This window comes from Lissotriton helveticus, chromosome 1_1 (assembly GCF_964261635.1).
Source record: "Lissotriton helveticus chromosome 1_1, aLisHel1.1, whole genome shotgun sequence".
In the NCBI taxonomy this organism is placed as follows: domain Eukaryota; kingdom Metazoa; phylum Chordata; class Amphibia; order Caudata; family Salamandridae; genus Lissotriton; species Lissotriton helveticus.
The window spans coordinates 1,286,244,261-1,286,271,919 of record NC_136057.1 but is presented as its reverse complement, the minus strand read 5'-3'; the positions used below and the strand labels follow the sequence as shown (position 1 = coordinate 1,286,271,919).

Here is a 27,659-nt window from a genome sequence, read left to right as displayed (position 1 = left end):
CGGTTATGTTGCATCTTGGTACTTGTGGTTGCGATGTTTAGCTCCAGTGAGTCCGTCTTTCAACAGCATGCTAAAATTAAAAACCACAGTGGGGTGAGGAAGTTTGATACTTGTAGCTGCCGCACCATAAGTCCTTCGAGAGCACGACCCCCTGCATAGGTCACACCGTGTGGTGTGATCGTCGCTGATTTACAGCTGGGCTCCTCCGCGACCTGGACCGGCCGCCATCATCAAATCACACAAAGTTTGCCAAAGCTTGGATGAGCCTCACACAGGTAGGTTGAGTAACGTGCATTTATTCAGGAAGGCTGCAGGCAGATTCAGTGACAAACACCCATCTCATGCCGACGCGTTTCGAGTCATGCCGACTCTTCTTCTTGGGCAATAGCATTTTGTGAAGACCGGCTACAGCAACCATATTTAATCTGATAGTCCCCGCCCCAGTGGGCGTTGCCGGTATGTTGCATCTTGGTACTTGTGGTTGCGATGTTTAGCTCCAGTGAGTCCGTCTTTCAACAGCATGCTAAAATTAAAAACCACAGTGGGGTGAGGAAGTTTGATACTTGTAGCTGCCGCACCATAAGTCCTTCGAGAGCACGACCCCCTGCATAGGTCACACCGTGTGGTGTGATCGTCGCTGATTTACAGCTGGGCTCCTCCGCGACCTGGACCGGCCGCCATCATCAAATCACACAAAGTTTGCCAAAGCTTGGATGAGCCTCACACAGGTAGGTTGAGTAACGTGCATTTATTCAGGAAGGCTGCAGGCAGATTCAGTGACAAACACCCATCTCATGCCGACGCGTTTCGAGTCATGCCAACTCTTCTTCTTGGGCAATAGCATTTTGTGAAGACCGGCTACAGCAACCATATTTAATCTGATAGTCCCCGCCCCAGTGGGCGTTGCCGGTTATGTTGCATTTTGGTACTTGTGGTTGCGATGTTTAGCTCCAGTGAGTCCGTCTTTCAACAGCATGCTAAAATTAAAAACCACAGTGGGGTGAGGAAGTTTGATACTTGTAGCTGCCGCACCATAAGTCCTTCGAGAGCACGACCCCCTGCATAGGTCACACCGTGTGGTGTGATCGTCGCTGATTTACAGCTGGGCTCCTCCGCGACCTGGACCGGCCGCCATCATCAAATCACACAAAGTTTGCCAAAGCTTGGATGAGCCTCACACAGGTAGGTTGAGTAACGTGCATTTATTCAGGAAGGCTGCAGGCAGATTCAGTGACAAACACCCATCTCATGCCGACGCGTTTCGAGTCATGCCGACTCTTCTTCTTGGGCAATAGCATTTTGTGAAGACCGGCTACAGCAACCATATTTAATCTGATAGTCCCCGCCCCAGTGGGCGTTGCCGGTATGTTGCATCTTGGTACTTGTGGTTGCGATGTTTAGCTCCAGTGAGTCCGTCTTTCAACAGCATGCTAAAATTAAAAACCACAGTGGGGTGAGGAAGTTTGATACTTGTAGCTGCCGCACCATAAGTCCTTCGAGAGCACGACCCCCTGCATAGGTCACACCGTGTGGTGTGATCGTCGCTGATTTACAGCTGGGCTCCTCCGCGACCTGGACCGGCCGCCATCATCAAATCACACAAAGTTTGCCAAAGCTTGGATGAGCCTCACACAGGTAGGTTGAGTAACGTGCATTTATTCAGGAAGGCTGCAGGCAGATTCAGTGACAAACACCCATCTCATGCCGACGCGTTTCGAGTCATGCCGACTCTTCTTCTTGGGCAATAGCATTTTGTGAAGACCGGCTACAGCAACCATATTTAATCTGATAGTCCGCGCCCCAGTGGGCGTTGCCGGTTATGTTGCATCTTGGTACTTGTGGTTGCGATGTTTAGCTCCAGTGAGTCCGTCTTTCAACAGCATGCTAAAATTAAAAACCACAGTGGGGTGAGGAAGTTTGATACTTGTAGCTGCCGCACCATAAGTCCTTCGAGAGCACGACCCCCTGCATAGGTCACACCGTGTGGTGTGATCGTCGCTGATTTACAGCTGGGCTCCTCTGCGACCTGGACCGGCCGCCATCATCAAATCACACAAAGTTTGCCAAAGCTTGGATGAGCCTCACACAGGTAGGTTGAGTAACGTGCATTTATTCAGGAAGGCTGCAGGCAGATTCAGTGACAAACACCCATCTCATGCCGACGCACTTCGAGTCATGCCGACTCTTCTTCTTGGGCAATAGCATTTTGTGAAGACCGGCTACAGCAACCATATTTAATCTGATAGTCCCCGCCCCAGTGGGCGTTGCCGGTTATGTTGCATCTTGGTACTTGTGGTTGCGATGTTTAGCTCCAGTGAGTCCGTCTTTCAACAGCATGCTAAAATTAAAAACCACAGTGGGGTGAGGAAGTTTGATACTTGTAGCTGCCGCACCATAAGTCCTTCGAGAGCACGACCCCCTGCATAGGTCACACCGTGTGGTGTGATCGTCGCTGATTTACAGCTGGGCTCCTCCGCGACCTGGACCGGCCGCCATCATCAAATCACACAAAGTTTGCCAAAGCTTGGATGAGCCTCACACAGGTAGGTTGAGTAACGTGCATTTATTCAGGAAGGCTGCAGGCAGATTTAGTGACAAACACCCATCTCATGCCGACGCGTTTCGAGTCATGCCGACTCTTCTTCTTGGGCAATAGCATTTTGTGAAGACCGGCTACAGCAACCATATTTAATCTGATAGTCCCCGCCCCAGTGGGCGTTGCCGGTTATGTTGCATCTTGGTACTTGTGGTTGCGATGTTTAGCTCCAGTGAGTCCGTCTTTCAACAGCATGCTAAAATTAAAAACCACAGTGGGGTGAGGAAGTTTGATACTTGTAGCTGCCGCACCATAAGTCCTTCGAGAGCACGACCCCCTGCATAGGTCACACCGTGTGGTGTGATCGTCGCTGATTTACAGCTGGGCTCCTCCGCGACCTGGACCGGCCGCCATCATCAAATCACACAAAGTTTGCCAAAGCTTGGATGAGCCTCACACAGGTAGGTTGAGTAACGTGCATTTATTCAGGAAGGCTGCAGGCAGATTCAGTGACAAACACCCATCTCATGCCGACGCGTTTCGAGTCATGCCGACTCTTCTTCTTGGGCAATAGCATTTTGTGAAGACCGGCTACAGCAACCATATTTAATCTGATAGTCCCCGCCCCAGTGGGCGTTGCCGGTTATGTTGCATCTTGGTACTTGTGGTTGCGATGTTTAGCTCCAGTGAGTCCGTCTTTCAACAGCATGCTAAAATTAAAAACCACAGTGGGGTGAGGAAGTTTGATACTTGTAGCTGCCGCACCATAAGTCCTTCGAGAGCACGACCCCCTGCATAGGTCACACCGTGTGGTGTGATCGTCGCTGATTTACAGCTGGGCTCCTCCGCGACCTGGACCGGCCGCCATCATCAAATCACACAAAGTTTGCCAAAGCTTGGATGAGCCTCACACAGGTAGGTTGAGTAACGTGCATTTATTCAGGAAGGCTGCAGGCAGATTCAGTGACAAACACCCATCTCATGCCGAAGCGTTTCGAGTCATGCCGACTCTTCTTCTTGGGCAATAGCATTTTGTGAAGACCGGCTACAGCAACCATATTTAATCTGATAGTCCCCGCCCCAGTGGGCGTTGCCGGTTATGTTGCATCTTGGTACTTGTGGTTGCGATGTTTAGCTCCAGTGAGTCCGTCTTTCAACAGCATGCTAAAATTAAAAACCACAGTGGGGTGAGGAAGTTTGATACTTGTAGCTGCCGCACCATAAGTCCTTCGAGAGCACGACCCCCTGCATAGGTCACACCGTGTGGTGTGATCGTCGCTGATTTACAGCTGGGCTCCTCCGCGACCTGGACCGGCCGCCATCATCAAATCACACAAAGTTTGCCAAAGCTTGGATGAGCCTCACACAGGTAGGTTGAGTAACGTGCATTTATTCAGGAAGGCTGCAGGCAGATTCAGTGACAAACACCCATCTCATGCCGACGCGTTTCGAGTCATGCCGACTCTTCTTCTTGGGCAATAGCATTTTGTGAAGACCGGCTACAGCAACCATATTTAATCTGATAGTCCCCGCCCCAGTGGGCGTTGCCGGTATGTTGCATCTTGGTACTTGTGGTTGCGATGTTTAGCTCCAGTGAGTCCGTCTTTCAACAGCATGCTAAAATTAAAAACCACAGTTGGGTGAGGAAGTTTGATACTTGTAGCTGCCGCACCATAAGTCCTTCGAGAGCACGACCCCCTGCATAGGTCACACCGTGTGGTGTGATCGTCGCTGATTTACAGCTGGGCTCCTCCGCGACCTGGACCGGCCGCCATCATCAAATCACACAAAGTTTGCCAAAGCTTGGATGAGCCTCACACAGGTAGGTTGAGTAACGTGCATTTATTCAGGAAGGCTGCAGGCAGATTCAGTGACAAACACCCATCTTATGCCGACGCGTTTCGAGTCATGCCGACTCTTCTTCTTGGGCAATAGCATTTTGTGAAGACCGGCTACAGCAACCATATTTAATCTGATAGTCCCCGCCCCAGTGGGCGTTGCCGGTTATGTTGCATCTTGGTACTTGTGATTGCGATGTTTAGCTCCAGTGAGTCCGTCTTTCAACAGCATGCTAAAATTAAAAACCACAGTGGGGTGAGGAAGTTTGATACTTGTAGCTGCCGCACCATAAGTCCTTCGAGAGCACGACCCCCTGCATAGGTCACACCGTGCGGTGTGATCGTCGCTGATTTACAGCTGGGCTCCTCTGCGACCTGGACCGGCCGCCATCATCAAATCACACAAAGTTTGCCAAAGCTTGGATGAGCCTCACACAGGTAGGTTGAGTAACGTGCATTTATTCAGGAAGGCTGCAGGCAGATTCAGTGACAAACACCCATCTCATGCCGACGCACTTCGAGTCATGCCGACTCTTCTTCTTGGGCAATAGCATTTTGTGAAGACCGGCTACAGCAACCATATTTAATCTGATAGTCCCCGCCCCAGTGGGCGTTGCGGGTTATGTTGCATCTTGGTACTTGTGGTTGCGATGTTTAGCTCCAGTGAGTCCGTCTTTCAACAGCATGCTAAAATTAAAAACCACAGTGGGGTGAGGAAGTTTGATACTTGTAGCTGCCGCACCATAAGTCCTTCGAGAGCACGACCCCCTGCATAGGTCACACCGTGTGGTGTGATCGTCGCTGATTTACAGCTGGGCTCCTCCGCGACCTGGACCGGCCGCCATCATCAAATCACACAAAGTTTGCCAAAGCTTGGATGAGCCTCACACAGGTAGGTTGAGTAACGTGCATTTATTCAGGAAGGCTGCAGGCAGATTTAGTGACAAACACCCATCTCATGCCGACGCGTTTCGAGTCATGCCGACTCTTCTTCTTGGGCAATAGCATTTTGTGAAGACCGGCTACAGCAACCATATTTAATCTGATAGTCCCCGCCCCAGTGGGCGTTGCCGGTTATGTTGCATCTTGGTACTTGTGGTTGCGATGTTTAGCTCCAGTGAGTCCGTCTTTCAACAGCATGCTAAAATTAAAAACCACAGTGGGGTGAGGAAGTTTGATACTTGTAGCTGCCGCACCATAAGTCCTTCGAGAGCACGACCCCCTGCATAGGTCACACCGTGTGGTGTGATCGTCGCTGATTTACAGCTGGGCTCCTCCGCGACCTGGACCAGCCGCCATCATCAAATCACACAAAGTTTGCCAAAGCTTGGATGAGCCTCACACAGGTAGGTTGAGTAACGTGCATTTATTCAGGAAGGCTGCAGGCAGATTCAGTGACAAACACCCATCTCATGCCGACGCGTTTCGAGTCATGCCGACTCTTCTTCTTGGGCAATAGCATTTTGTGAAGACCGGCTACAGCAACCATATTTAATCTGATAGTCCCCGCCCCAGTGGGCGTTGCCGGTTATGTTGCATCTTGGTACTTGTGGTTGCGATGTTTAGCTCCAGTGAGTCCGTCTTTCAACAGCATGCTAAAATTAAAAACCACAGTGGGGTGAGGAAGTTTGATACTTGTAGCTGCCGCACCATAAGTCCTTCGAGAGCACGACCCCCTGCATAGGTCACACCGTGTGGTGTGATCGTCGCTGATTTACAGCTGGGCTCCTCCGCGACCTGGACCGGCCGCCATCATCAAATCACACAAAGTTTGCCAAAGCTTGGATGAGCCTCACACAGGTAGGTTGAGTAACGTGCATTTATTCAGGAAGGCTGCAGGCAGATTCAGTGACAAACACCCATCTCATGCCGACGCGTTTCGAGTCATGCCGACTCTTCTTCTTGGGCAATAGCATTTTGTGAAGACCGGCTACAGCAACCATATTTAATCTGATAGTCCCCGCCCCAGTGGGCGTTGCCGGTTATGTTGCATCTTGGTACTTGTGGTTGCGATGTTTAGCTCCAGTGAGTCCGTCTTTCAACAGCATGCTAAAATTAAAAACCACAGTGGGGTGAGGAAGTTTGATACTTGTAGCTGCCGCACCATAAGTCCTTCGAGAGCACGACCCCCTGAATAGGTCACACCGTGTGGTGTGATCGTCGCTGATTTACAGCTGGGCTCCTCCGCGACCTGGACCGGCCGCCATCATCAAATCACACAAAGTTTGCCAAAGCTTGGATGAGCCTCACACAGGTAGGTTGAGTAACGTGCATTTATTCAGGAAGGCTGCAGGCAGATTCAGTGACAAACACCCATCTCATGCCGACGCGTTTCGAGTCATGCCGACTCTTCTTCTTGGGCAATAGCATTTTGTGAAGACCGGCTACAGCAACCATATTTAATCTGATAGTCCCCGCCCCAGTGGGCGTTGCCGGTTATGTTGCATCTTGGTACTTGTGGTTGCGATGTTTAGCTCCAGTGAGTCCGTCTTTCAACAGCATGCTAAAATTAAAAACCACAGTGGGGTGAGGAAGTTTGATACTTGTAGCTGCCGCACCATAAGTCCTTCGAGAGCACGACCCCCTGAATAGGTCACACCGTGTGGTGTGATCGTCGCTGATTTACAGCTGGGCTCCTCCGCGACCTGGACCGGCCGCCATCATCAAATCACACAAAGTTTGCCAAAGCTTGGATGAGCCTCACACAGGTAGGTTGAGTAACGTGCATTTATTCAGGAAGGCTGCAGGCAGATTCAGTGACAAACACCCATCTCATGCCGACGCGTTTCGAGTCATGCCGACTCTTCTTCTTGGGCAATAGCATATATATATATAACTTTTTGTTGATAAATTATATAGAAGTATTAATTTATTTTTTTAATATGTTAAACTCCAATAAACAACTAAAAAAGATACAACTTAAACTATTACAAAATGTCAAATAATTATCATTATTTAAACATATGGACTGATTTACTAAAATCTCTCAACCTGAGAAATTGTTAAGAAACGCTTAAGACTGACATTGTTAGTAACAAAATGGTTCCGTCATTGGGAACAATCTAAAGATTTTCTTAATATTTGCACTTATCCTCGTTAATGTGCATGAATAGCATGCGGAGTTCCAAATGCAATGTCAGGGATACCAGCACACATGTTGTTGTCACCTGATCGACCAGCAACTGACAACTCCAGAACCTTCACATAGAAAAAAAACGTGATAATAAGTAATATATTTTCAGATAATGACAAGACAAAATGAAAATACAAGGCATACTGAAAGGGGCAAAAGATTAAGGTCACCTGAGTGGGCTCTTAATACCATTTTGGAGCTGGTATGATCCGTCTTGCTCTACTACTTGCTCTACTGCTGTGTTTCGTAATACCGCATTGTTTTCCAGTTACAAATCCTCCAGGTTAACCCCTTGCATGCTCGTGACGGAACCATTCCGTCACGAGCCACGGTGGTGCTGTGCTGGTGACGGAATGGTTCCGTCACGGCCCGGCCACCGCGCCTGCGAGGTGCTGATTTCGCGCCTGCGCTGAGCGTTCTATTAGGCAGGCGTGGCCATGACAGAACCATTCCGTCACAAGCACAGCGCCACCGCGGCTCGTGACGGAGTGGTTCCATCACAAGCATGGCGGTGCCGCGTGGCCCCCCTCCCCCATAGCGCCGCGGCGGAATTACTGCCGCGGCCAAGGGGTTAAAGAGGACTTTGTCACTGGAAAAGGCTGAATCGCAAATTGAGAATAATTTCACATTCATTCCTATGGGCCTCCCTAGAAATGAATGGGAAATTAAAATTAAGGAATTTTAAGAAATCGCTAAAAAATAGCACATTTCTACATACATACCATTTTGCAATTCTCAAATAGCGATTCCTTAAAAATCGCTATTTAAGAATCGCAAAAGTGTATCTTGATACATCTGGCCCTTTGTGACATGCCAATGGCCAGGGTATGCTCGTGAAGCACTGGCTCTGCGCTGGATGTAATTGTGACACTCAATAAATAGAAGGAAACACAATAGCGTGTATACACTCAGGAACAACACTGACTTGCATTTACCCAGCAGCTGCGCATCGAATCAAACGCAGCGCGCAGTGCATGACAGATGTATGACAAAGCACTGCATGTGAATGCCTTTCAGAAAAGTTAAGTAATTGAATAATTGCCGTAACACACAGTGTAATATTCATAGTGTAACAATGTGTGAGTCTGTCCATGTGTGAGCGTGGGTCCATGTGTATACTAGGCTCTGACCCTAACTTTAACTTTGTGTTGCAGCTATGAAGAAATTGTAACCCTCATCCTGTTTGCTTTAATGGCCTTGCTGTGGTTTACTCGAGACCCGGGTTTCTTTCCTGGTTGGGCGTCACTGTTTCCAAAGTAAGTTATGATATAGTGAATTATCCCAGAAGCACAGCGCCTTTGTGATTTCTGATAAGTGTAGCAGAAGACAGTGGGACAATATTTCATAATTATGAAGCGGCGATTTAGTAGACCTTATTAGGGTGATATGTGCAAGTTGATTGGGTTGTATAGTTTATTAATCGTAATATACAGGCAAATGCCAGAGACTCACCGTGTAGGTCCACAAATCAATTAAACCAACAGAATAAAGATACTTAACAAGCAGCAATCGTTACATGGGAGGGCACAGCGTACCGCTCAGCGTCAACGAACTATAACAAGCTAACATGCAGGTAGGGTAAAGGAAATGACAAGCAACGTAGCAGCGTAGAGAAACAAGCATTAGCAAAGCCAACATGTGCAAGCACATGCAGATACAACATTCACATATGCTGATTGTGCATACACCGAGTCCACTCCAATTCACTAATAATAAATGAAGCCAGTGACATTGCTAGTAACTCACACATTACATAACATGCCATGGAATCCATGAAAATTCACAGAATTGTTTCAGGAAAGTTCAGTCTGCCAAAACCCAAATCTCAGGGTTATGATGATAAGAGTCACTGGCCGGGTTATGAATGTAGGTCGTGTGTTCTGAAAGACGCAGGTACAGACACTAATATTTATCGCTACTACAGTCACTGGTACTCAGTAAGTGCAGATATCAAGTAGCTTTTATCTGTGTGAAGTTGCTGGGAGTTTTGAGAAAACAAATCTGGCCTGGTAGAGGAAAGAGTAGCTAGGGCTAGAAGTTGCATCATCATATTTTCCTACATGAGATTTCACAGCACTAGAGAGGGATACCAGAACTGCATAATGACAGGAACAGGTCACAGAATTTGAAAGACGCATCAGACAAACAACTGAAGGGAGCACATCGACTCAAGACAATGGCTGAAGGGGACTCACCCAAAACACCTTTTTGAGTATTTCTTTTGTGTACATTTTGTGCTGATGACATGAGATCTACCATATAGCTCATGCTCATGTAAACTGCAAGACCAGGAACATGGGAATTCATAAATAAGGGTCTAGAGCAGAGGCGCAACTAGAGTCAAATTTCGGGGGGGGCTAAGAAAAAATTTCGGGGGGGTTAATCTTTAGGCACTGGGCAGAGTCGAGCTGCAGGGGCTCTTAGAAGGGGTGAAACAACAACAAAGCCCCATTAACATGCACAAGGTCTTTTAAAGACTTGTGAAGTGCTCGGGTGCGGCTGTGAGCAGGCCCCGGAAAGTGTCTCATCCCGGGCTACCACACACGACGGGGGGCTGAAGCCCTTTGAGGCCAATGGGTGTTGCCCGCCTGCCTGGGCCCATGCCATAGTGTCACAAGACTTATGTCTCTCCATCTCAGGCAGACATCTTGGACATCTGCCTGAATGCATGTCTCACCAGTGGCAGACTCCCTTGGCACAGATCTGTCTCTCAGATGTCAGACTCCTTGAGCCCCTATCTCACTAGTGTGACAAATTCCCTTGGCCCAGGTCTACCCTGGTTCCTGGACATCTGTCTTTCAGACGTCAGACCCCTTGTACTTCTATCTTACTAGTGTGACAGACTCCCTTGACCCAGGCCTATCATGATGCCTCAGCAATACCACAGAAGCCATCCTGGAGAACTCATCATGCATGAACATCAGCAATGTCCCAATGAGGTCTGCATCAGATATGTTTAAAACAATAACTTGAGACATTTCTAGTTATACAGACAATTAAGCACTTACACAATCACTGACACATTATTTATTTTTAAAACATATCTGAAGTACGGGTCATTGGAAGATGGTTAATGATAATATAATGAAATCGCGAGCATCTGTCTGTCAGGTGTCAGAAGCATTGAAACAGTGTCTCACTAATGTCAGTCTCCCTGGCCCCAGTCTCTTGGACATTTGTCTCCGAGCCCACAGACCCCCGAACCCATGCCCCACTAGTCTCAGGTCCTCTGCCCTGCCTCTACCAGGCCACATTTAATGGGTCCCCGGGCTCAGGTTTCTGCAGAGTAAGACCCCTCACCTCCCCATCGCTCTTCAATGTCAGCCACCTGGACCCCTGCCTCTCATTTCTTTTTCTGCTACTGACTTTCATCCCTCGGCCATTGGAGCACCGTGGGTGAGATGGCGAGCCGGCTGTGAGGAGGTGCCCGGAGGATGCCCGAGGGATCAGGTGAGGGCCGCGCTCGTCGCTGTTGTGTTTGTCTGTAGCTGCTGCTGCATCCGTCGGTGTCCGCGGCATGGACCACCCCCGCCACCACCCGTCCATCAGTGTGGTTCCCGACAAATCACAGTACGCTCTCCTCTATTCTCAATTGCCTCAGCCAATCCTCTCCAAGTGCATCAGCACCCCACCAAACGGTGCCTCTGCCCCCCTCTCCAAGTGCATCAGCCCCCCCACCAAACGGTGTCTTGCCCCCCCCTTTCCAAGTGCATCAGCCCCCCCCACCAAACGGTGTCTCTGCCCCCCTCTCCAAGTGCATCAGCACCCCACCAAACGGTGTCTCTGCCCCCCTCTCCAAGTGCATCAGCCCCCCCCACCAAACGGTGTCTCTGCCCCCCCTCCAAGTGCATCAGCCCCCCCACCAAACGGTGTCTTGCCCCCTCTCCAAGTGCATCAGCCCCCCCACCAAACGGTGTCTCTGCCCCCCTCTCCAAGTGCATCAGCCCCCCCACCAAACGGTGTCTCTGCCCCCCTCTCCAAGTGCATCAGCCCCCCCACCAAACGGTGTCTCTGCCCCCCTCTCCAAGTACATCAGCCCCCCCACCAAACAGTGTCTCTGCCCCCCTCACCAAGTACATCAGCCCCCCCACCAAACGGTGTCTCTGCCCCCCTCTCCAAGTGCATCAGCCCCCCCACCAAACGGTGTCTTGCCCTCCCTCTCCAAGTGCATCAGCCCCCCCACCAAACGGTGTCTCTGCCCCCCCTCTCCAAGTGCATCAGCCCCCCCACCAAACGATGTCTCTGCCCCCCCTCTCCAAGTGCATCAGCCACCCCACCAAACGGTGTCTCTGCCCCCCTCTCCAAGTGCATCTGCCCCCCCACCAAACGGTGTCTCTGCCCCCCTCTCCAAGTGCATCAGCACCCCACCAAACGGTGTCTTGCCCCCCCTCTCCAAGTGCATCAGCCCCCCCCCCACCAAACGGTGTCTCTGCCCCCCTCTCCAAGTGCATCAGCCCCCCACCAAACGGTGTCTCTGCCCCCCTCTCCAAGTGCATCAGCCCCCCCACCAAACGGTGTCTCTGCCCCCCCTTTCCAAGTGCCCAAGACCCCTCACCAACCGGTATCTCTCTCCCCCCTCTCTCAAAGTGGCCAAGCCCCTTACCCCATAGAGTTGAACTCTCAGGACTATGTGCCTTTATTCTCCCATTGTCTATGTCTCTCCCCTTTGCATGCTCTCTATCTCTTGAGTCCTTTGTGCCCGCATTCTCCCTGTCAATAACACTCTCGGGTACTCTGCTCCTTCATTCTCCCTGTGCCTCTGTCTCTCATTCTCTCGAGTTCCATGTCTCTCACTGAATCGAGTTTCCGGTGTCTCTCTCTCACAGGGTTCCCTGTGTCACTCTTTCGGGTTCTCTGTCTCTCACTCTCTAGGAAGCCTCATTTACATTTAAATGGTCTTTAACAGACCTGTGAAGTACTCGGGTGCGGCTGCAATTAGACGTCGCCAGCCGCGAAGGAAGCTGTGTCAGCCCGGGCTGACACACACGACGGGGGGGGGCTGAAGCCCCGTGAGCCCAATGGGTGTTGCGCGCCTGGTCTAGAGAAGGGGCTTTTGAAGTCGTCATGCTGTACAAGATTGCCACTTCAGCTAGCATTGTTTTAGGTTATGCTTAAAGTTTGTGAAGTTGTTGTCTAGTGAATGCCTGTCAGATAGACAGGCCTAGTTAATGACAACATAGAAATAAGATTTCCTTCTAAACTTTAGAAAAATCAAACTGTTAGTGGGCATGAAAAAGTATAGCTAATCTTGATTTCTGTGACACATAAGGGCTTTGAGGAAAAAGGTAGTCTACTAGGCGCTATTGCACTGCTACTGATCTGCTGAACTGTAGTCTTTAGAAATCCAGTGTTTTCTGTACTTTTTAGAGTTGTTCCACTAGAAGTTTAAACACCATCCATTATGCCACGATGGTTTACTGCCAGAATATTGAGGTTTGAAGATTGACTTGCTGAATTATCACTGCTAAAACATCAGATATCAGAATATCAGCAAGAAAACAGATATAGTTAAGCATATGTTTACTATATTTAATTAGACCTATATGTACCATAACAACAGTTATATCATCAAGGTAAGTAGATTTGGAGTTCAGAATAGTAAATCTAAACCACAGTTCACAGTGCTTGGGCAGGTGTCTGGAACAATGTAGATTGCAGTTCAGGAACCGGATTAACATCCTTGGGTCTCAGAGGTACATGCTGCACAGTTAGAGCACTTAGGACAAGGAAGCTAATTTGTGCCTAATCCTAATACATTTAACGGCCATCCTGCTCACTATGCAAAATACACTTACAAAGAACCCTCATTCACACCACACATTGTACCTATGCAGTTTTGTTATTTGTTTCTGTGGGCCCGATTCACAAAGTTAAACTGAGACCTGAAGTCTAAGTTTAGACCTAAAGTCTAAGGTTAGACCTGGAGTCTAAGTTTTGGTTTCAGGTCTAAACTTAGACTTCAGGTCTAATGTTAGATGGGCCTGATTCAAAAAGGGCCTCCGCAATCGTGGTGAAAGTTCCTCAGTCGTGCCAGGACCCCTGTACTACAGCTACCCATTGCAGGGCCCACTACGAGTGCAGAGGCCCCTTGTGAAACTGCCCCCTAGACTTAAGGTCTAAAGTTAGATGTCAGGTCTAAACTTTGACTTCAGGTCTAAACTTAAACTTCAGATCTAAGTTTACCTTTGTGAATTTGCCCTTTTTTGTATAGGACCACTAAAAACGTAATTCTCCAACTCAGAGTTCCAAAGGTATTGTGCTTGGGCTTGGAAGGTCTGTTTGCCCCCTGACTCTATCACCAGGGCCAATTTGTTTCTACAGGATGTCAGCCAGTTTAGTGGACACGCTCAGTAGCACATGAGCCTCCACCATTGTATAACCTTGAATGTGTCCAGAAGGTCTAGTAAAACAAGACAACCCTGTGGCACAAATAGTTTCCAGTTAGTTACCAGTTGCTACTCTCACTATTAAATGGATCAAAAGGAGATCAATTTTCTGCATACGTCATATTACTTAGTTACACTGGAGCAGTAGATTGGCTGAGATGTAGCTGATAGCTGCAGCCATCACTCAAGGTCAGAACTGTTTATGTATATATTAATTTAGTAGAGTGAGCTAAAGAATGATGATGGATTAAACCCAGATCAGTTGACTGGGGGTGAGTGCTTGCAATGTTCAACACTCTGTCCATCATCCCCTTTGGTTTTGCTTTGTTCACTGGATTCAAGCTAGCCTGGCTGATGACGGCTGATTAGCCAGAAACTGGCCCCAGGATGCTTGTTTACGGACCAGGGAAGATATGGCTTGGCGGTTCGGGCTGGACTGTTCCTATGAGGCACAGGGTCAGACTGATTTGCATATGGCCATGTCTGAACTGGGGTGGCAGAGTGAGCTAAAGAATGATGATGGATTAAGCCCAGATCAGTTGACTGGGGTGAGTGCTTGAATTGTTCAACATTTTGTGCATCATCCCCTTTGGTTTCGCTTTGTTCGCCCTAAATTGGCAGGGTATGCCCAGGGGTGGGTTCCTTGCTCACTTTACCACTGGATTCAAGCTAGCCTAGCTGATGACGGCTGATTAGCCAGAAACGGTCCCAGGATGCTTGCTTCCCATCCAGGGAAGACATGACTTGGCAGTTCGGGCTGGACTGTTCCCATGAGGCACAGGGTTAGACTGATTTGCATATGGCCATGTCTGAACTGGGGTGGCAGACTGAGCCAAAGAAGGATGAATGATTAAACCCAGATCAGTTGACTGGGGTTGAGTCCTTGCAATGTTCAACACTCCGCCCATCATCCCCTTTGATTTTGCTTTGTTCACTCTAAGTTGGCAGGGTATGCCCAGCATTGGGTCCCATGCTCATTTTGCCACTGGATTCAAGCTAGCCTGGCTGATGACGGCTGATTAGCCAGAACCCTGTCCCAGGATGCTTGTTTCTGGTCCAGGGAAGACATGGCTTGGCAGTTTGGGCTGGACTGTTCCCATGATCCACAGGGCTAGTCGGATTTGCATATGGCCGTGTCTGAACTGGGGTGGCGGAGTGAGCTAAAGAATGATGATGGATTAAACCCAGATCAGTTGACTGGGGGTGAGTGCTTGAAATGTTCAACACTCCGTCCATCATCCCCTTCGGTTTTGCTTTGATAGCCGCAGGCATCACCTAAGGTCAGAACTGTTTATTTATATATTAATTTAGTAGAGATATTCATCTCCTGTGGATCTAGCCACATATAAATCCTAATGATTTGCAAGTAAGAGAGAGTAGACAACAAAACATAAAATAATGGATATCGTAATGAAGGAGCGAAGGAGGGGTGTGAACTGCTATAAGCCTCAAACTGTGCGGTAGTTCCATTGTTGCAAATGTTTGACTGAGCTTTACAGACAGTAAAACTGTGAAAAAAGGAGATACAAGCACCAAATGATTGCAATAAATGTCAAATATAACTTCATTTTTAATTAGGCCTGGGTGGAGCTCACAGAGTTGCCCTCTCCAGAATTCTGCGGAGCTACCAAAAACTTGGCAATCTTCCACGGAGTTCTGTGGGTGGACAAAGTACTTTTTTGACCACACTGAGTTACAGACACAAGCCATGAGCATCCCTACCCTGAGCCTGCAGGGCCGAGCTCTATATTCAGACATGCTGTGCCTCCCCGCATGCTCAGCCACTGCAAGGGAAAGAAGGGAGAGTTAGACACTGAGGGGTCTGAGCATCGAAGCCAACATCACCCGACAGCATGCATGTGGATGAACGAATAAGGCATGCAGCTGACAACACTTGGACTGTCCCTCTCTGGAAGCGGGGTCCCGTCAGAAGCAGTGTGAATCCGGGCAATCTCGGGGTAACTCTCAGTGTCACATTTTCACACTGGTTACTAGTTTGGGTGTCAGGGCTACACCTCAATACACACAGGCAAGCCAAGCCAAATGACATAAACTCTATCCAACCGTGGTCAAGCACAGGGCGACTGTCTAGAGTCATCCATCTCTACCGCACTGTTCACATCTTTCAATAAGTTACACAGAGCAGTGAGAGCTAGTATGCATGCATATAATACTCACAAATAGGCTGTCACACAGTATGTTACTGGCCACGTCTTTCACTCACTGTATGTCACCCATGCAGCACTGTAATCCTCTACCCCATGGTATGACCCACTGAAGTTAAAGCATGAAAGACAGCTCCACTGCAGCAAAAGCCTGAAGTACTGCACCACAGCTGGTGTGATCCTTTCGTACGTGCAAGCACTGTCGAAGTACGGCACCATCGCACATGTGATCATCCAACCCATGCAATATGCGTTGAAGGAGGATGCCACTCGAGCTAAGTCTGTCAAAGTACAGCACCATTGCAGCTAAGGCACCACTTCAGCTAAATTCATTGAAGTGTGGCCCCACAGCACAGTAATTCTTTAGCCTGTATGATCACTGTCGAAATAGGGCATAAATTGACCAATAACTTACCGTGTTTCAGCTGTTCAGAAGTGGGATGGGCTCACCTGATGCCTTGACCAGTGGTCCTTGTGGTAGATGATTTATCATGACTGTCTCCACTCTGTCTAGATGTCTTTTGAGGCAAGTCTTGTTTGCTGCAATTTTCAAAGGATGGGCTAGGATATGTGAATTGTTACAGGTTTTCTGCTATCTGGTCTCTTGTTTGTGTGTTTCTGTTTCATTGCTGAATTTGTGATGAAGTGCTAGGCTACCTGTTAGAAATGGGATTTTTCGTAGGCTAGGGCATTTGCCAAAGCCAGGCAGAAACCACCACTCTAGTCAGGATAAGGGAGTTGCACTCCTAAAATAACCACTGCTCGCCCCCTTGGTAGCTTGGCACGAGCAGTGAGGCAGTGTGTAAAGCATTTGCACATAACCAACTGTAATACGTGGTAAGTACTACAAAAGGACTCCACACCAGTTTAGAAAAATATCCAATATTTTTATATACTTGAGACAAGACCAAAAACGATAAAAATCCACACATTACTTAAAAATTAAAATCTTCAGTTATCAAAATATGCTTGAAAAACAGTTTTTTGATGTTGATAGCTCCGTCCGGGGCTATCACGGCATTGTGAACAAACAAACCAAACAGTTCTGGCTGACCATGGCGTCGCGGACCAGCTACGGTGTTGGGAAGACCCGCAAACAGTACCTTTTAGAAATGCAGGGTGTCGGCAACCTCTCGTTGAGCTTCCGAAAGCACGGAGTCCACAGGCGTCGGTTCCGGAGGTCGGTGCAGGAGTCGTCTGGGCCCTCAAAGTCACACCCGTTGCATATCGAACTCCTCTCTGTTGAAGTCAGGAGCGCTGACGTCGGTAGGCGCTCAAGTGCTGCGGTGGCAAGTGCAGCGGTGCGGCTTGCGGTGCCCTCAGGTTGCGGTGCAAGCAGCTGCTCGGTGGCGGTGTCAGACAGCTTCATCGGTAAGACCAAGGTTGCAGTGCGAAGTGAATGCGGTGCTCGTCGTGGTGCTTGCAGCTTGCGGTGCAAGCACTGTCATTGCTGTTGCTGAAGCGCTGTCGTCGGCTGACAAATGGGGGTTGCTGGCGCCGGAGTCGGCAGGCCAAGGCTGCGGTGCGGGATAAGGGCGGTGCGTTTTGTCACTTTACGAGTTGTGCCCTCGAACCACAGTGCAAGCAGTGGCGTAGATTTCGGCATGGAGTGTCGTCGTCGGGACACCAAGGCGTCGTTGTGAAGCGAGGCGGTGCGGAGTGCAGTGCCCACAGGTCACGGTGCAAGGAGCTGCTCAGTGGTGGCATTAGCAGGCTTTGTCGGTGAGACCAGGGCCGTGGTGCGGCGGTGCCCTCTGCGGTGCCTTCAGGACATGGAGTCGGCAGCGTTGTCGTAGTCGGGTTGCTTCTTCTTCTGTTGCAGTACAAAACACACATTTCCCAGTGCTGAGGGCAGAAGAGCTTGAAGTCTTTGCTGTCCCTGAGACTTCTTGAACAGGGGGCAAGCCCTACCTAAAGGCCTTGGAGAAACTCACAAAAGTAGATTGCAACAAGTTCAGTCCAGACAGAAGAAGCCACTGCAGGCCAACACAGCAAAGCACACAGCAATGTGGTTGTTCTTCCTCACAGCTTCTCCAGCTCTTCTCTTGCCAGTCTTCTTGGTCCAAAAGAGGTTTAAAAGTCGGGGGTCTGGGCCCCAATATTTATACCCCCAAAGTCTTTGATCTCTTAGGCACAGAGTGCCTGTGCCCAGCCAGAACCAGTTCTGCCTTCTCTGGTGTGACTTCCTTGCAGAAGGTGGAGATGGCATGGTCAGAGGCAGACCAGGCCCTTTGAGGTGCAAGGAAATAGCCACCCCCTTCCCCAATTGCAGCCCAGGTCTATTCAGTCCTTTCCTGACCCACCTAGACTATCTGTAGCCACTCCTGCTCCCCAGCCTTTCGTCGTCCAAAACCCAGACAGGCAATCCACATTCCAGCAGAGGTACATAGGATGACTGAGGTAAAAAATACCTACTTTCTAAAAGTGGTATTTTCAAACACAGAATGTAAAAATCACCTTCACTAAAAGATGCATTTTTAGATTCTAGGTTCAGGCATACTAAACTTTATTTTCCTACCCAATTCCCCAGGCCAGTTATGTTTATAAGATCTTATAAACAAACTCCCCACTCTGTCCTATGGGGAACAGGTAGCCTTGCAGTTGCAATAGCGAAAAATAAAATTGGCCGTAATTCACTATCAGGACATGCCACACACACCAGGGCATGTCCTACCTTTCACATACACTGCACACAGCCCACAGGGGTTACCTTGGGCCTATCTTAGGGGTAGCTGACATGTTAGAAAAGGGAAGGTGAGGGACTGACAAGTGTGTGCACTGGCCAAGTCGACATGGCAGTTACAAACTGCGCGCAGACTCCGCAATGGCGGGCCTGAGTTACTTTTTCAGGGCTACTCACATGGGTGACACAATCAGTGCTGCAGGCCCGCTAGTAGCATTTGATTCACAGGCCCTGGCACACTCATACGAGGGACTAACAAGTAAATCAAATATCCAATCATGGAAACGCCAATCCATAACACGATACCACAGGAGCACTTGCACTTTAGCTCTGATCAGCAGTGAGAAAAGTGCAGAAACACTACGCTAGCAAAAACGGAGTTAAAACTGAGAGGTCAGATAGCAAAAACTCAGGAGAAACATGCTAAAGATGTCATGACTAATACTCCCAAGCCATACATAATGCCTGCAACCATGGCAGGTAGGGGTTCTTGTTTGAACTGGGTACGTGCATCTGCAAAATATCAACTGTGTGCACTGTGTTGCAGGAGCTTATTTATTTCACTTTACATATAGCGCTGCCATGATTCCAAAGGTTTTGAGGTGCTTTAGAAAGGGTCCAGAATAGACACATTAGTTCCTTTTGAACAGAACACGGATAGGTAGAATTAAAACTAATTGGAAATTGCAAGTGCATAATTTTCTGAAACAAACCACCCATTATCTGGGTGTCTCGTTCAACTGCAAAAAAAAGAAGCGGAAAAAGAAATAAATAAAAATAAAGCTATACTAGTGCATTTATGGTTGCTGTGTACTCCTAGGCTGCTGCAGGTGATCGCAGCAGCAGGTCCCACAGCCCGCCTCTCACTGCACATGCTCCCTATGCTGCACCCCAGCGTCTGCTGTCAGGCTTGTGCAGAAGGAAGATGGTGGCAGCGCGGGTGCTGTGCGCAGACTCCAGAGCAAACCTCCTAATGCGGGGGCTTGGGGATACCAGCTCTCTCGCACACCATTATCATGACCCACCACCAACTACTTATGCATCGAGAAGTCCCACAGCCTCTGTGAAGCAGGTGCAAAGGAGAACATGAACCCCTTCAGCTGTATGGACAGGTGAGGTGGGATGCCCGCAGGAGGAGGAGAATGTGCTTTCTGCAGGAGTAAGAAGGCAGGCAGCAACCCCGGCTAGATGGGCCATTTGAGCTCTATGCCCCGTTAAGTGCAGTTTTGCTGTCATCCGAGATTGCACTCCTACATCGAAGGCGCTCCTACCTGCAATCAGCATCTAGTTGCATTAAATCTAAGTGCGTACATTTGTGACAGTGCTTGGTGAGCGCCGCCTCGTTAAACACGGCAATGCAACGTAGATAGAGTTTTTGCTGAACTCCGTGCTCCATGCGGAGCTCAGAGTTGCAAAACTCCGTAACTCTGCCCGCGGAGCGGAGTCTACTGCGCAGGCCTCCTTTGGGATTTCCAATACATACATTTAGAACTTCTATGCTCTAGAACGACATTCTGGATTGTACCTTGCCCTCCGAATGAGCTAGGACTACATTTTATTTTTGTGACAGTTTTACATTTTGCTGCTTTGAATTAAGAAATATACTTTTAAATGACATAGCATTAAATGCACAGTGCCCTTTATTAAGGCTTATTACTTTATGTCATACTGTACCTGAGTTCAAAACTTCAGGGCTTTCTCAAGTAACCTGTGCTTTGTGAGCCATTTCACCCTGCAGACCGTTAGAATGAAATATCAATAGTTGGCATTCAATAACTAAAGCAATACTGTCAAAGAACTCAAAGCAAAGAACTCATTCTCACCAAAGAGCCGCCCAGAAAAATTCCTGACACCAACCTTAGTAGTGTCCTTCTTGACCATAGAAGGAGAAAACGCTTAGTCAGCCCAATCAGATTTAAAATGTGTGACAGAGATGGCTCACAGTTACTTAAAGCCAGTTCATTAAATAATTGAGATATATCCTGGGGGATAATGCATTCCTTATGAGATTTGAGAGTTCACAGCACTGTCAGAATGTATTCCATGACAGCTGAGAGGAGTTGTTAAGTACTCTTCATCAGGGCATGGATGAGGCACATGTTCCCCACACCATTGGCATACAGCCATTCGTTAGCATAACCTCTATTTATGGAAACCAGCTATGAAAATAGCTCTAAGAAAAAGTGGAAAGGGTGGAGATCAAGAGAGGACAATGTGCTCTTCATGAAATCTAGAATAGGGTTTTGACCGAAGTCAGGCTGTCTCTACATTGGACGTGTTAGTGGAGATTTGTTGCAACAAAACCTATGATGCTAATGTCCAGTGTATATATTTATCATCTGTATTTATTCAGTGTAGGGAATCTCTTTGGTAGAGCCTCTCTACTCGTATCACGAGCAGACACTGGCATTGTGGGACTTTCTGGAAGAAGCCAAACTCCTAAAGAGGATGTAAGTAGCCCTGTCAAACTATACAATGGAGTGATAAATGGAAAACATCATATCTCAAGTGTGTCATAAAATGGAGCTATGGTGAATGACAGTAGAAGTGTGAAGAATGTCTGTGCATGTTTTTTTCCTGCTGTTGTTTCCCTCTTGTGGTAATTTGTCTGTAAAGACAGGGAGCATGATAATAATCTTCTAACCAGTCTCCCATCTTTCTACAGGTACATGGGTTATGCTACTGACTCAACAGCCGCCTTGCTTCTGGGACTCCTCTTCTTTATCATCCCTTCATCAAAGAGAACTGGCTTCAGAGGAAAGAGTTGCGTACTTTATACTACTGATTATTGGTCCTGTTAAATGTAAAAATTCTTTCTTAAGAAAGAAATCAAGCCCAAAGGCCTTCTGTCATTGTTCTGACACCAAGAATATAATTTTGAATGAGGGAATGAGTGTTTGTGAATGAACTAGTGAACCCTTAACACCCTTAAGTAAGTGATTGAGAAAGTACTGGAAATGTCTTTTCAGATGACACACACACACACACACATATATATATATATTTAAAGGAACGTTGGACTTGCGTGGTGTCTCTGTCGTGGCATTCGGCGTGTTGAGAGACTGCAGCTGTTGGATATATATATATATATATATATATATATATATATATATATATATATATAGGACACCGAGGAAGGCGGTAACGCCGAAACGCGTCTGTCAGCAAGAGGGAGAGGGTTCCTGCACCTGAATTAAAAACACCTTTATAAAGAATTCCCACGAGTGCCGTCTATATGTTTGAGCCCGGATTGCTTTGACAGTGTGGACATATTATAGCCAGTAGGTATATATAGTTGGGACCTAGCTACCATAAGAAATCCGCAACATTCTATTGGGAATAACTTTGGCCCCGGTTGAGGAATTTGCGTGTAATTTTCCAAAATTTAGCCCAGCGCCGCTCTGCTCCTTCCCTGAAAGTCTAGGGGGGATTCTTGAAGTGGGGGCCGAGAAAAAAGGGGGGTCCCAAAACGTGTTTTCCCCATGTTAATTTCCATAGGACGAATAGACAAGGCTACAGCCCGAACCGCTGAACGGAATTACACCAAACTTTGCAAAATTGTAGGGACTGGTACGAAGAAGTGCCTTTTCTATATTTGGTGAAAATTGCTCCAGTGGTTTTTTCGAAAATTAACTTCAAAAACACATATATATCTATAGGCGCGCTTCGAGCGCTTACCGGTACATGTACCGGGGAGCGCACCCAGTGCGCCACGGGAGTGCGCGAGCGGAAAGCTGATTGGCTCTCAGGTGTCTGTCAACATTCTAAACAGTCCGGAGAGTCCGCCATCTTGTGTCTCGGTAGAATCGAGACACAAGTGGTGTAAAAAAAAAATGGCTAAATGATTAAAAGGGGGCATGGTAGACACCCCCTGACCCCCTAGGTTTTCTGAGGGGGGCCTAGAAGGTCCCTTAAGGGCAAAAAAACTATATATATTTTTTGAAATTTTCGCGGGGTAAGCGCTGGGTGCGTTCCCATGTACGCTTACAGGTACGCGTACCCTGAGCACACCACGGGGAAAAACAGTGTAAAAAATTATAGTAAACAAATAATTTAGAGTACTTAGAGGTAAGGTAGCTCTGAAAAGACAAGTAGGTACCGATGCAGAGTCTAAAATTCAAGAGGAAGACTCTATTCCCCTCATCTGTAAAATGTACAGCATCTCTCCTATAGATGCCTTGCATGTTGTAACGCAAGTTGTTGTGGTATATGGAACCCATACCATAGTCTCTGAGGAAAGCAGAAACAGATTTATTCACATGTTTCCGTGGACAAAATTGGTTGGACCAGTTCCATTTTTGCCTTTGGCATATATTAGAATATACCAAGGCAGTTTTTGGAAAAAGTGACATCAATTGCCCAAAGGTGTCCTTTAAAAGCATTTCCAGACCTACCCCAGTCAAAGTGCTCAGGTCATTTCTACCACAGTGCACAATTATGAGGTCAGGGTGTAGTAGATGCATAAAGGATTTTACCAATGGTATCAATTGGTGACATCTCAATCCTCTCTGGCCAATCCACATAATATCCACATTTGGTAAATCAAGGTTGTAAATACCTCTGTTTGCTGCATACTTTTCACTCCAGTGAACAAAGCTATGACCCACAATCCAGACTTTAGGCATCTTGAAGGTAGATGTGGTTGTGTTCAGATGAGTTGTGGAAATGAAATGGCAGTTTGAAAGTAGGAGTTATGAAAAAAAAGTGGTTGACTCAGTTCTAGCGACGAACAAGATGGCTGCCAACACTTCCTGGTTTGGAGTGTTGACAGACAGTGACAGCCAATCAGCATGCCTTCCCGAGAAAGCTGCATGCTCATTGGCTGTCAACACTTCTAACCAGGAAGTGTTGGCATCCATCTTGTGCTAGTGTTGACAGACAGTGGCAGCCAATCAGCATGCCTTCCCGAGAAAGCTGCATGCTCATTGGCTGTCAACACTTCTAACCAGGAAGTGTTGGCATCCATCTTGTGCTTGGTAGACTGAGGCACAAGAAATCAGAAAAACAAACGTGTAGAACACAAAAAGGGGGCAGGGTAGAAACACCCTGACCCCCTAGGGCTGATCAGGTGGTCCCACTAGGATATTAATATATTTAAACGTTATCCGCTAATAGAATTAGCATTTAAAAAACCTTTGAAATTCACTGAAAAAACCATAGGTTTCAGGCCTGATATAGTTAGGAATTAGCATTTAAAAAACCTTTGAAATTCACTCAAAAAACTATAAGTTTTAGGGGTGTTATAGTTAGCTGGACATTTCACTCATACAAAACCATTGAAATTGCTCCTATATAGTTAGTTGTACTAACTATATTTCGCGCACCCGCAATCCACTGCTGATGATGTCACATATTACATAATTCATGACATGGTCAGTGACATCACTGATGACATCTCAAATGACATCACATGGTCACCCTACCCAGGTTGATTTAAGCCCTGGGGACCCCATCCCCCAGGCCCGAGCCAGCCAATGGGCTATGTGTCTTTTTGTAGGGAGCCACGGGGGAAGCCCCAATGCCCCGCTCCTCCTGCAGGCTCCCTGCCTCAAGGGAAAGCCAGCTTTGCTCCATAATGAAGGGAACAGCAAAGAATGATGTTCGCTCTGTGTGAGAGCAATTTTTTTTATCTGTTTCCCTGGCCGCTTTACAGAAGGTAGCGAAACAGATGAAAAGTCTGCCACCAGTGAGCGTGAGCATTTTATTTGATCCCACTCACTGGGAGACAACTTACTGTTTGCTCTCACTTGATGGGAGCTATAAAATTGCTCCTGTCAGGTGAGAACAAACACACTATGTCCCAGGATGGACCTTCCATGATATAGCAGAAGCCCAGCCCTCGGGGATGGGGTCCCCGGGGCCAGTAATGACTCCGTGAGGGGATCCACGTGGTCCCCCTATCTTTGCTATCCATGGCTGGTCCCCAGGGGAGAGGGTCCCCAAGACTGAACGCTCACCCCCCTTCCCTATTTTTTTTTAAGGGTGGGCCCCAGGGGAGAGGGTCCCCAAGACTGAATGCTCACCCCTTCCCCATTTCTTTTAAGGGTGGACCCCAGGCAGGGCCGGACTGGCTACCGGGGCAGTTGTGTGTGCTGCCAAGCAGGGGGAGGATTTCTCCGTGTTGTGAGCTCATTTCGTTGATGGGGACCTGCGTGTGCTTTGAAATAAAAAAAGCAAAACGAATTTCGTTTTGCACACACAGGTCTCCATCAACGAAATAACCCCCCTGCTCGGCAGCACACACAACTGCCCGGTAGCCAGTCCGGCCCTGACCCCAGGGGATGGGGTCCCCAGAGCCATAATTGGCCTGGGAGGGTGGCCACGCGCCCCCATTCACGAAAATGGCCGGGCCCTGGGGGATGGGGTCCTCGGGGCCAAAATCAGCCTGGGGAGGGTGGGGCCACATGTGCCATCCTCCACCTTAATATACAATGTATTTCCCCTCAGGGACCTCGGCCACCAGTGGGGACAAACCAAAGCAAGTGTGGGCAACAACACTTGCTTTTTTAGTTTTGCAACAGATTCGCGGATTCTCTGCAAATTAATGGTAAAACTGGAAAACAAACAATTTCTGGCCCCCACCACCAGGCCTTCCTCCTTTTGTTTCACCTTTTTTCTTGGGACTGGGATGAGTCTAAGTCCCAAGATGGGTTCTAATACTTCCCGGATGAAATGTTGCCAGCCAATCAGACTTCAGGATGATATCGATCGGACCTGCAGAGAATTCACATCCGTAGATATACAAATTTTTTTTTTCTTTAATAACTCCAAAACTATTGAACAGATTTATGCCAAATCACAGAAGGATCCTTCCTTGACCAAGAGTTAGCTTTCTGCTAAATTTGGTGTAGTTCCATCCCGCAGTTCAGGCTGTAGTCATGTCTAAAATCACTATGGGAAATTGCATGGGGAAAACATGTTTTGGGATCCTTTTTCTAAGCCTCCCTTTGCAAATCATCCCAAGTAGCTGAAGTGAGTGGCAAACTGGTTTTGAAAGCTATGTGAGGATTCGTCAAACTGCGCCAATATTATTAGCAAAACAATAAATGCTTTGTCTTTGAAAACTAGGTCCTACCTAAAACAACATACTGACAATGTCTTTTCTTGATTGGAAGTACCCATTTCATTCAGCATATCACATGGTAGAGGAATGCGCATTTTTACTGCAAGTGTCTGCTTCTAAAGATAAGGCTTCTGTGACGTAACACAGGTAAGAGGTATTTGGTTGATAACACGCGAGCTGTGTGTTCTGAGACTTCTGTTATGCGCATTCTGGTAACTGCGCACAGGTAGCCTGGTCCAGCGAGCACTCTGCAGGACTAGATATTGACTTGGGTTAGGTTCTATAATTTTAGTGCACACAAATAGGGAAAGTCAGTGTGATTTACTTTTTTGTCTGTTGTGACACTTTATGATACTCATAGGATGAAAACTACCTTAGAGTGCAGTTTCACTTCCCTTTGGCCTACAGAGACATGTGAAGTATTGAAAGGAGGCGGGACCAATGCAGGAAAATCAATTCTGAAGGTTCCAAAAAGAAGATCTATACAACAAATCGGTCATCCAGAATTCTCATATTTCTCTGGCTCAGCACAGGATCTGATCCCAGGACTTTTGTCACCCGGCTGTGCCAGTTTAATTACATGTCTCTTCAACCGCAGAAACAAAGGACTCCCCACTCAAAGGGAGCAATTAACAGTGCTTCCATAAGCTCCGGAAGATGAAAGGGGAGGGGCAGAAGGATCTGCATCAATAAATCAGCTGTCACAATGGACCAGGGATGGCCTTGCTCAAGCCCACTGAACAAAATAAGGGGCTCAGACCTTTGGAGCTAACAAAGGAGCGGGCTCCCCTTTGAAGATTTAGTAAGAAAGGCCCTGGCAGTGTTGTCAGCGAGGGGCAGAGCTGAGGCCCCAGATGAGATGTGGCTATTGACTTATGGATGATGCCATTTTGAACTTTCCTAGCATTCTGTGCAGGAGGATTGGGACAGAGGAGGAGAGTTGGTATGGTCCCCTATGATTGGCCAGTGGTGAACGACTTCTACAAAATTGAATTTGTCTTTAAAAGCTCTTCATAAGAGGGAGATTCCCTCTTGCTTGGTGTTTTTTGCACTTCGCTGCTGGACCCTGGGGCTGCCATGGACAGCTGGAAGGAGGAACACGCTGATGGCCAAAAAGGACTAAGGAGTCTGCCCAGTTGACACAAGTACCAGTGGGTCTCCCCTAGGGCCAGTGCAGCTGGACTCCTTACACCCATGAGGAAAAGTTGGGGTAAAGTCCTGAACTTCTGCATCCAGAGACAAAGACCAGGAGGAACGCTGGTGCAAGGACAACCAACTCTCTATGGAGTACACCGCTTTGGAGGTGAAGAGGTCTGCTGTAACTGCACCTGATGACTAGAGCCTACTGCCAAGACAAAATGAGCCCAAGACCATCAAAATTGGCTCAACAGGGCCAGAGTTATGGCATTTTGAATATTGTTTACCTTTGTTTTTTTTTACTGAATGGAGCGCATGGCACTCCACTGCATTTCTTACATATACTACTAGCTTGGGCAAGAGCCCGGCAGTCGGCATAAGTATTATTCTTTTATTTACACCCAGAGAGGGGGGCGTGCACGGGGCCCTCTGCCCAGTCTCATTCTTGTCACCGGGGCACTATCAGGTCCGAGAGCCACGGCTTTCAATTTTTCTGAGAAGACTCTTCCTTTGTCCCACATTCCCTGGGGGGTAATTGTCAAGAAGGGGGCTGGGCCCCATTCTCGACCTCCAAGGGCCAAGAGTGAAGGTGGAGACCTGTCACGCCCCCCCCCCTCCAGTGGTGGGCCTGAACTACTCCCTGTGCCTGCATCTGGGGAGGTGTGGGGGGAGTGGGAGGAGACAGGAATAGAGAAGCTGCCAGCTCCCATGGCTACAC

General features: G+C 48.0%; 1 protein-coding gene across 1 annotated transcript in view; it reads left to right on the top strand.

The window, feature by feature from the left end:
* SLC13A1 (solute carrier family 13 member 1) overlaps nt 1–27,659 on the top strand; it is a 328,809-nt gene that overhangs the window by 246,032 nt on the left and 55,118 nt on the right. Inside the window, exons 11-12 of the mRNA XM_078680827.1 lie at nt 8,662–8,763; nt 21,407–21,504. Of these exons, the coding sequence (XP_078536953.1) occupies nt 8,662–8,763; nt 21,407–21,504 (200 nt within the window). The remainder of the gene's footprint in view (nt 1–8,661; nt 8,764–21,406; nt 21,505–27,659) is intronic.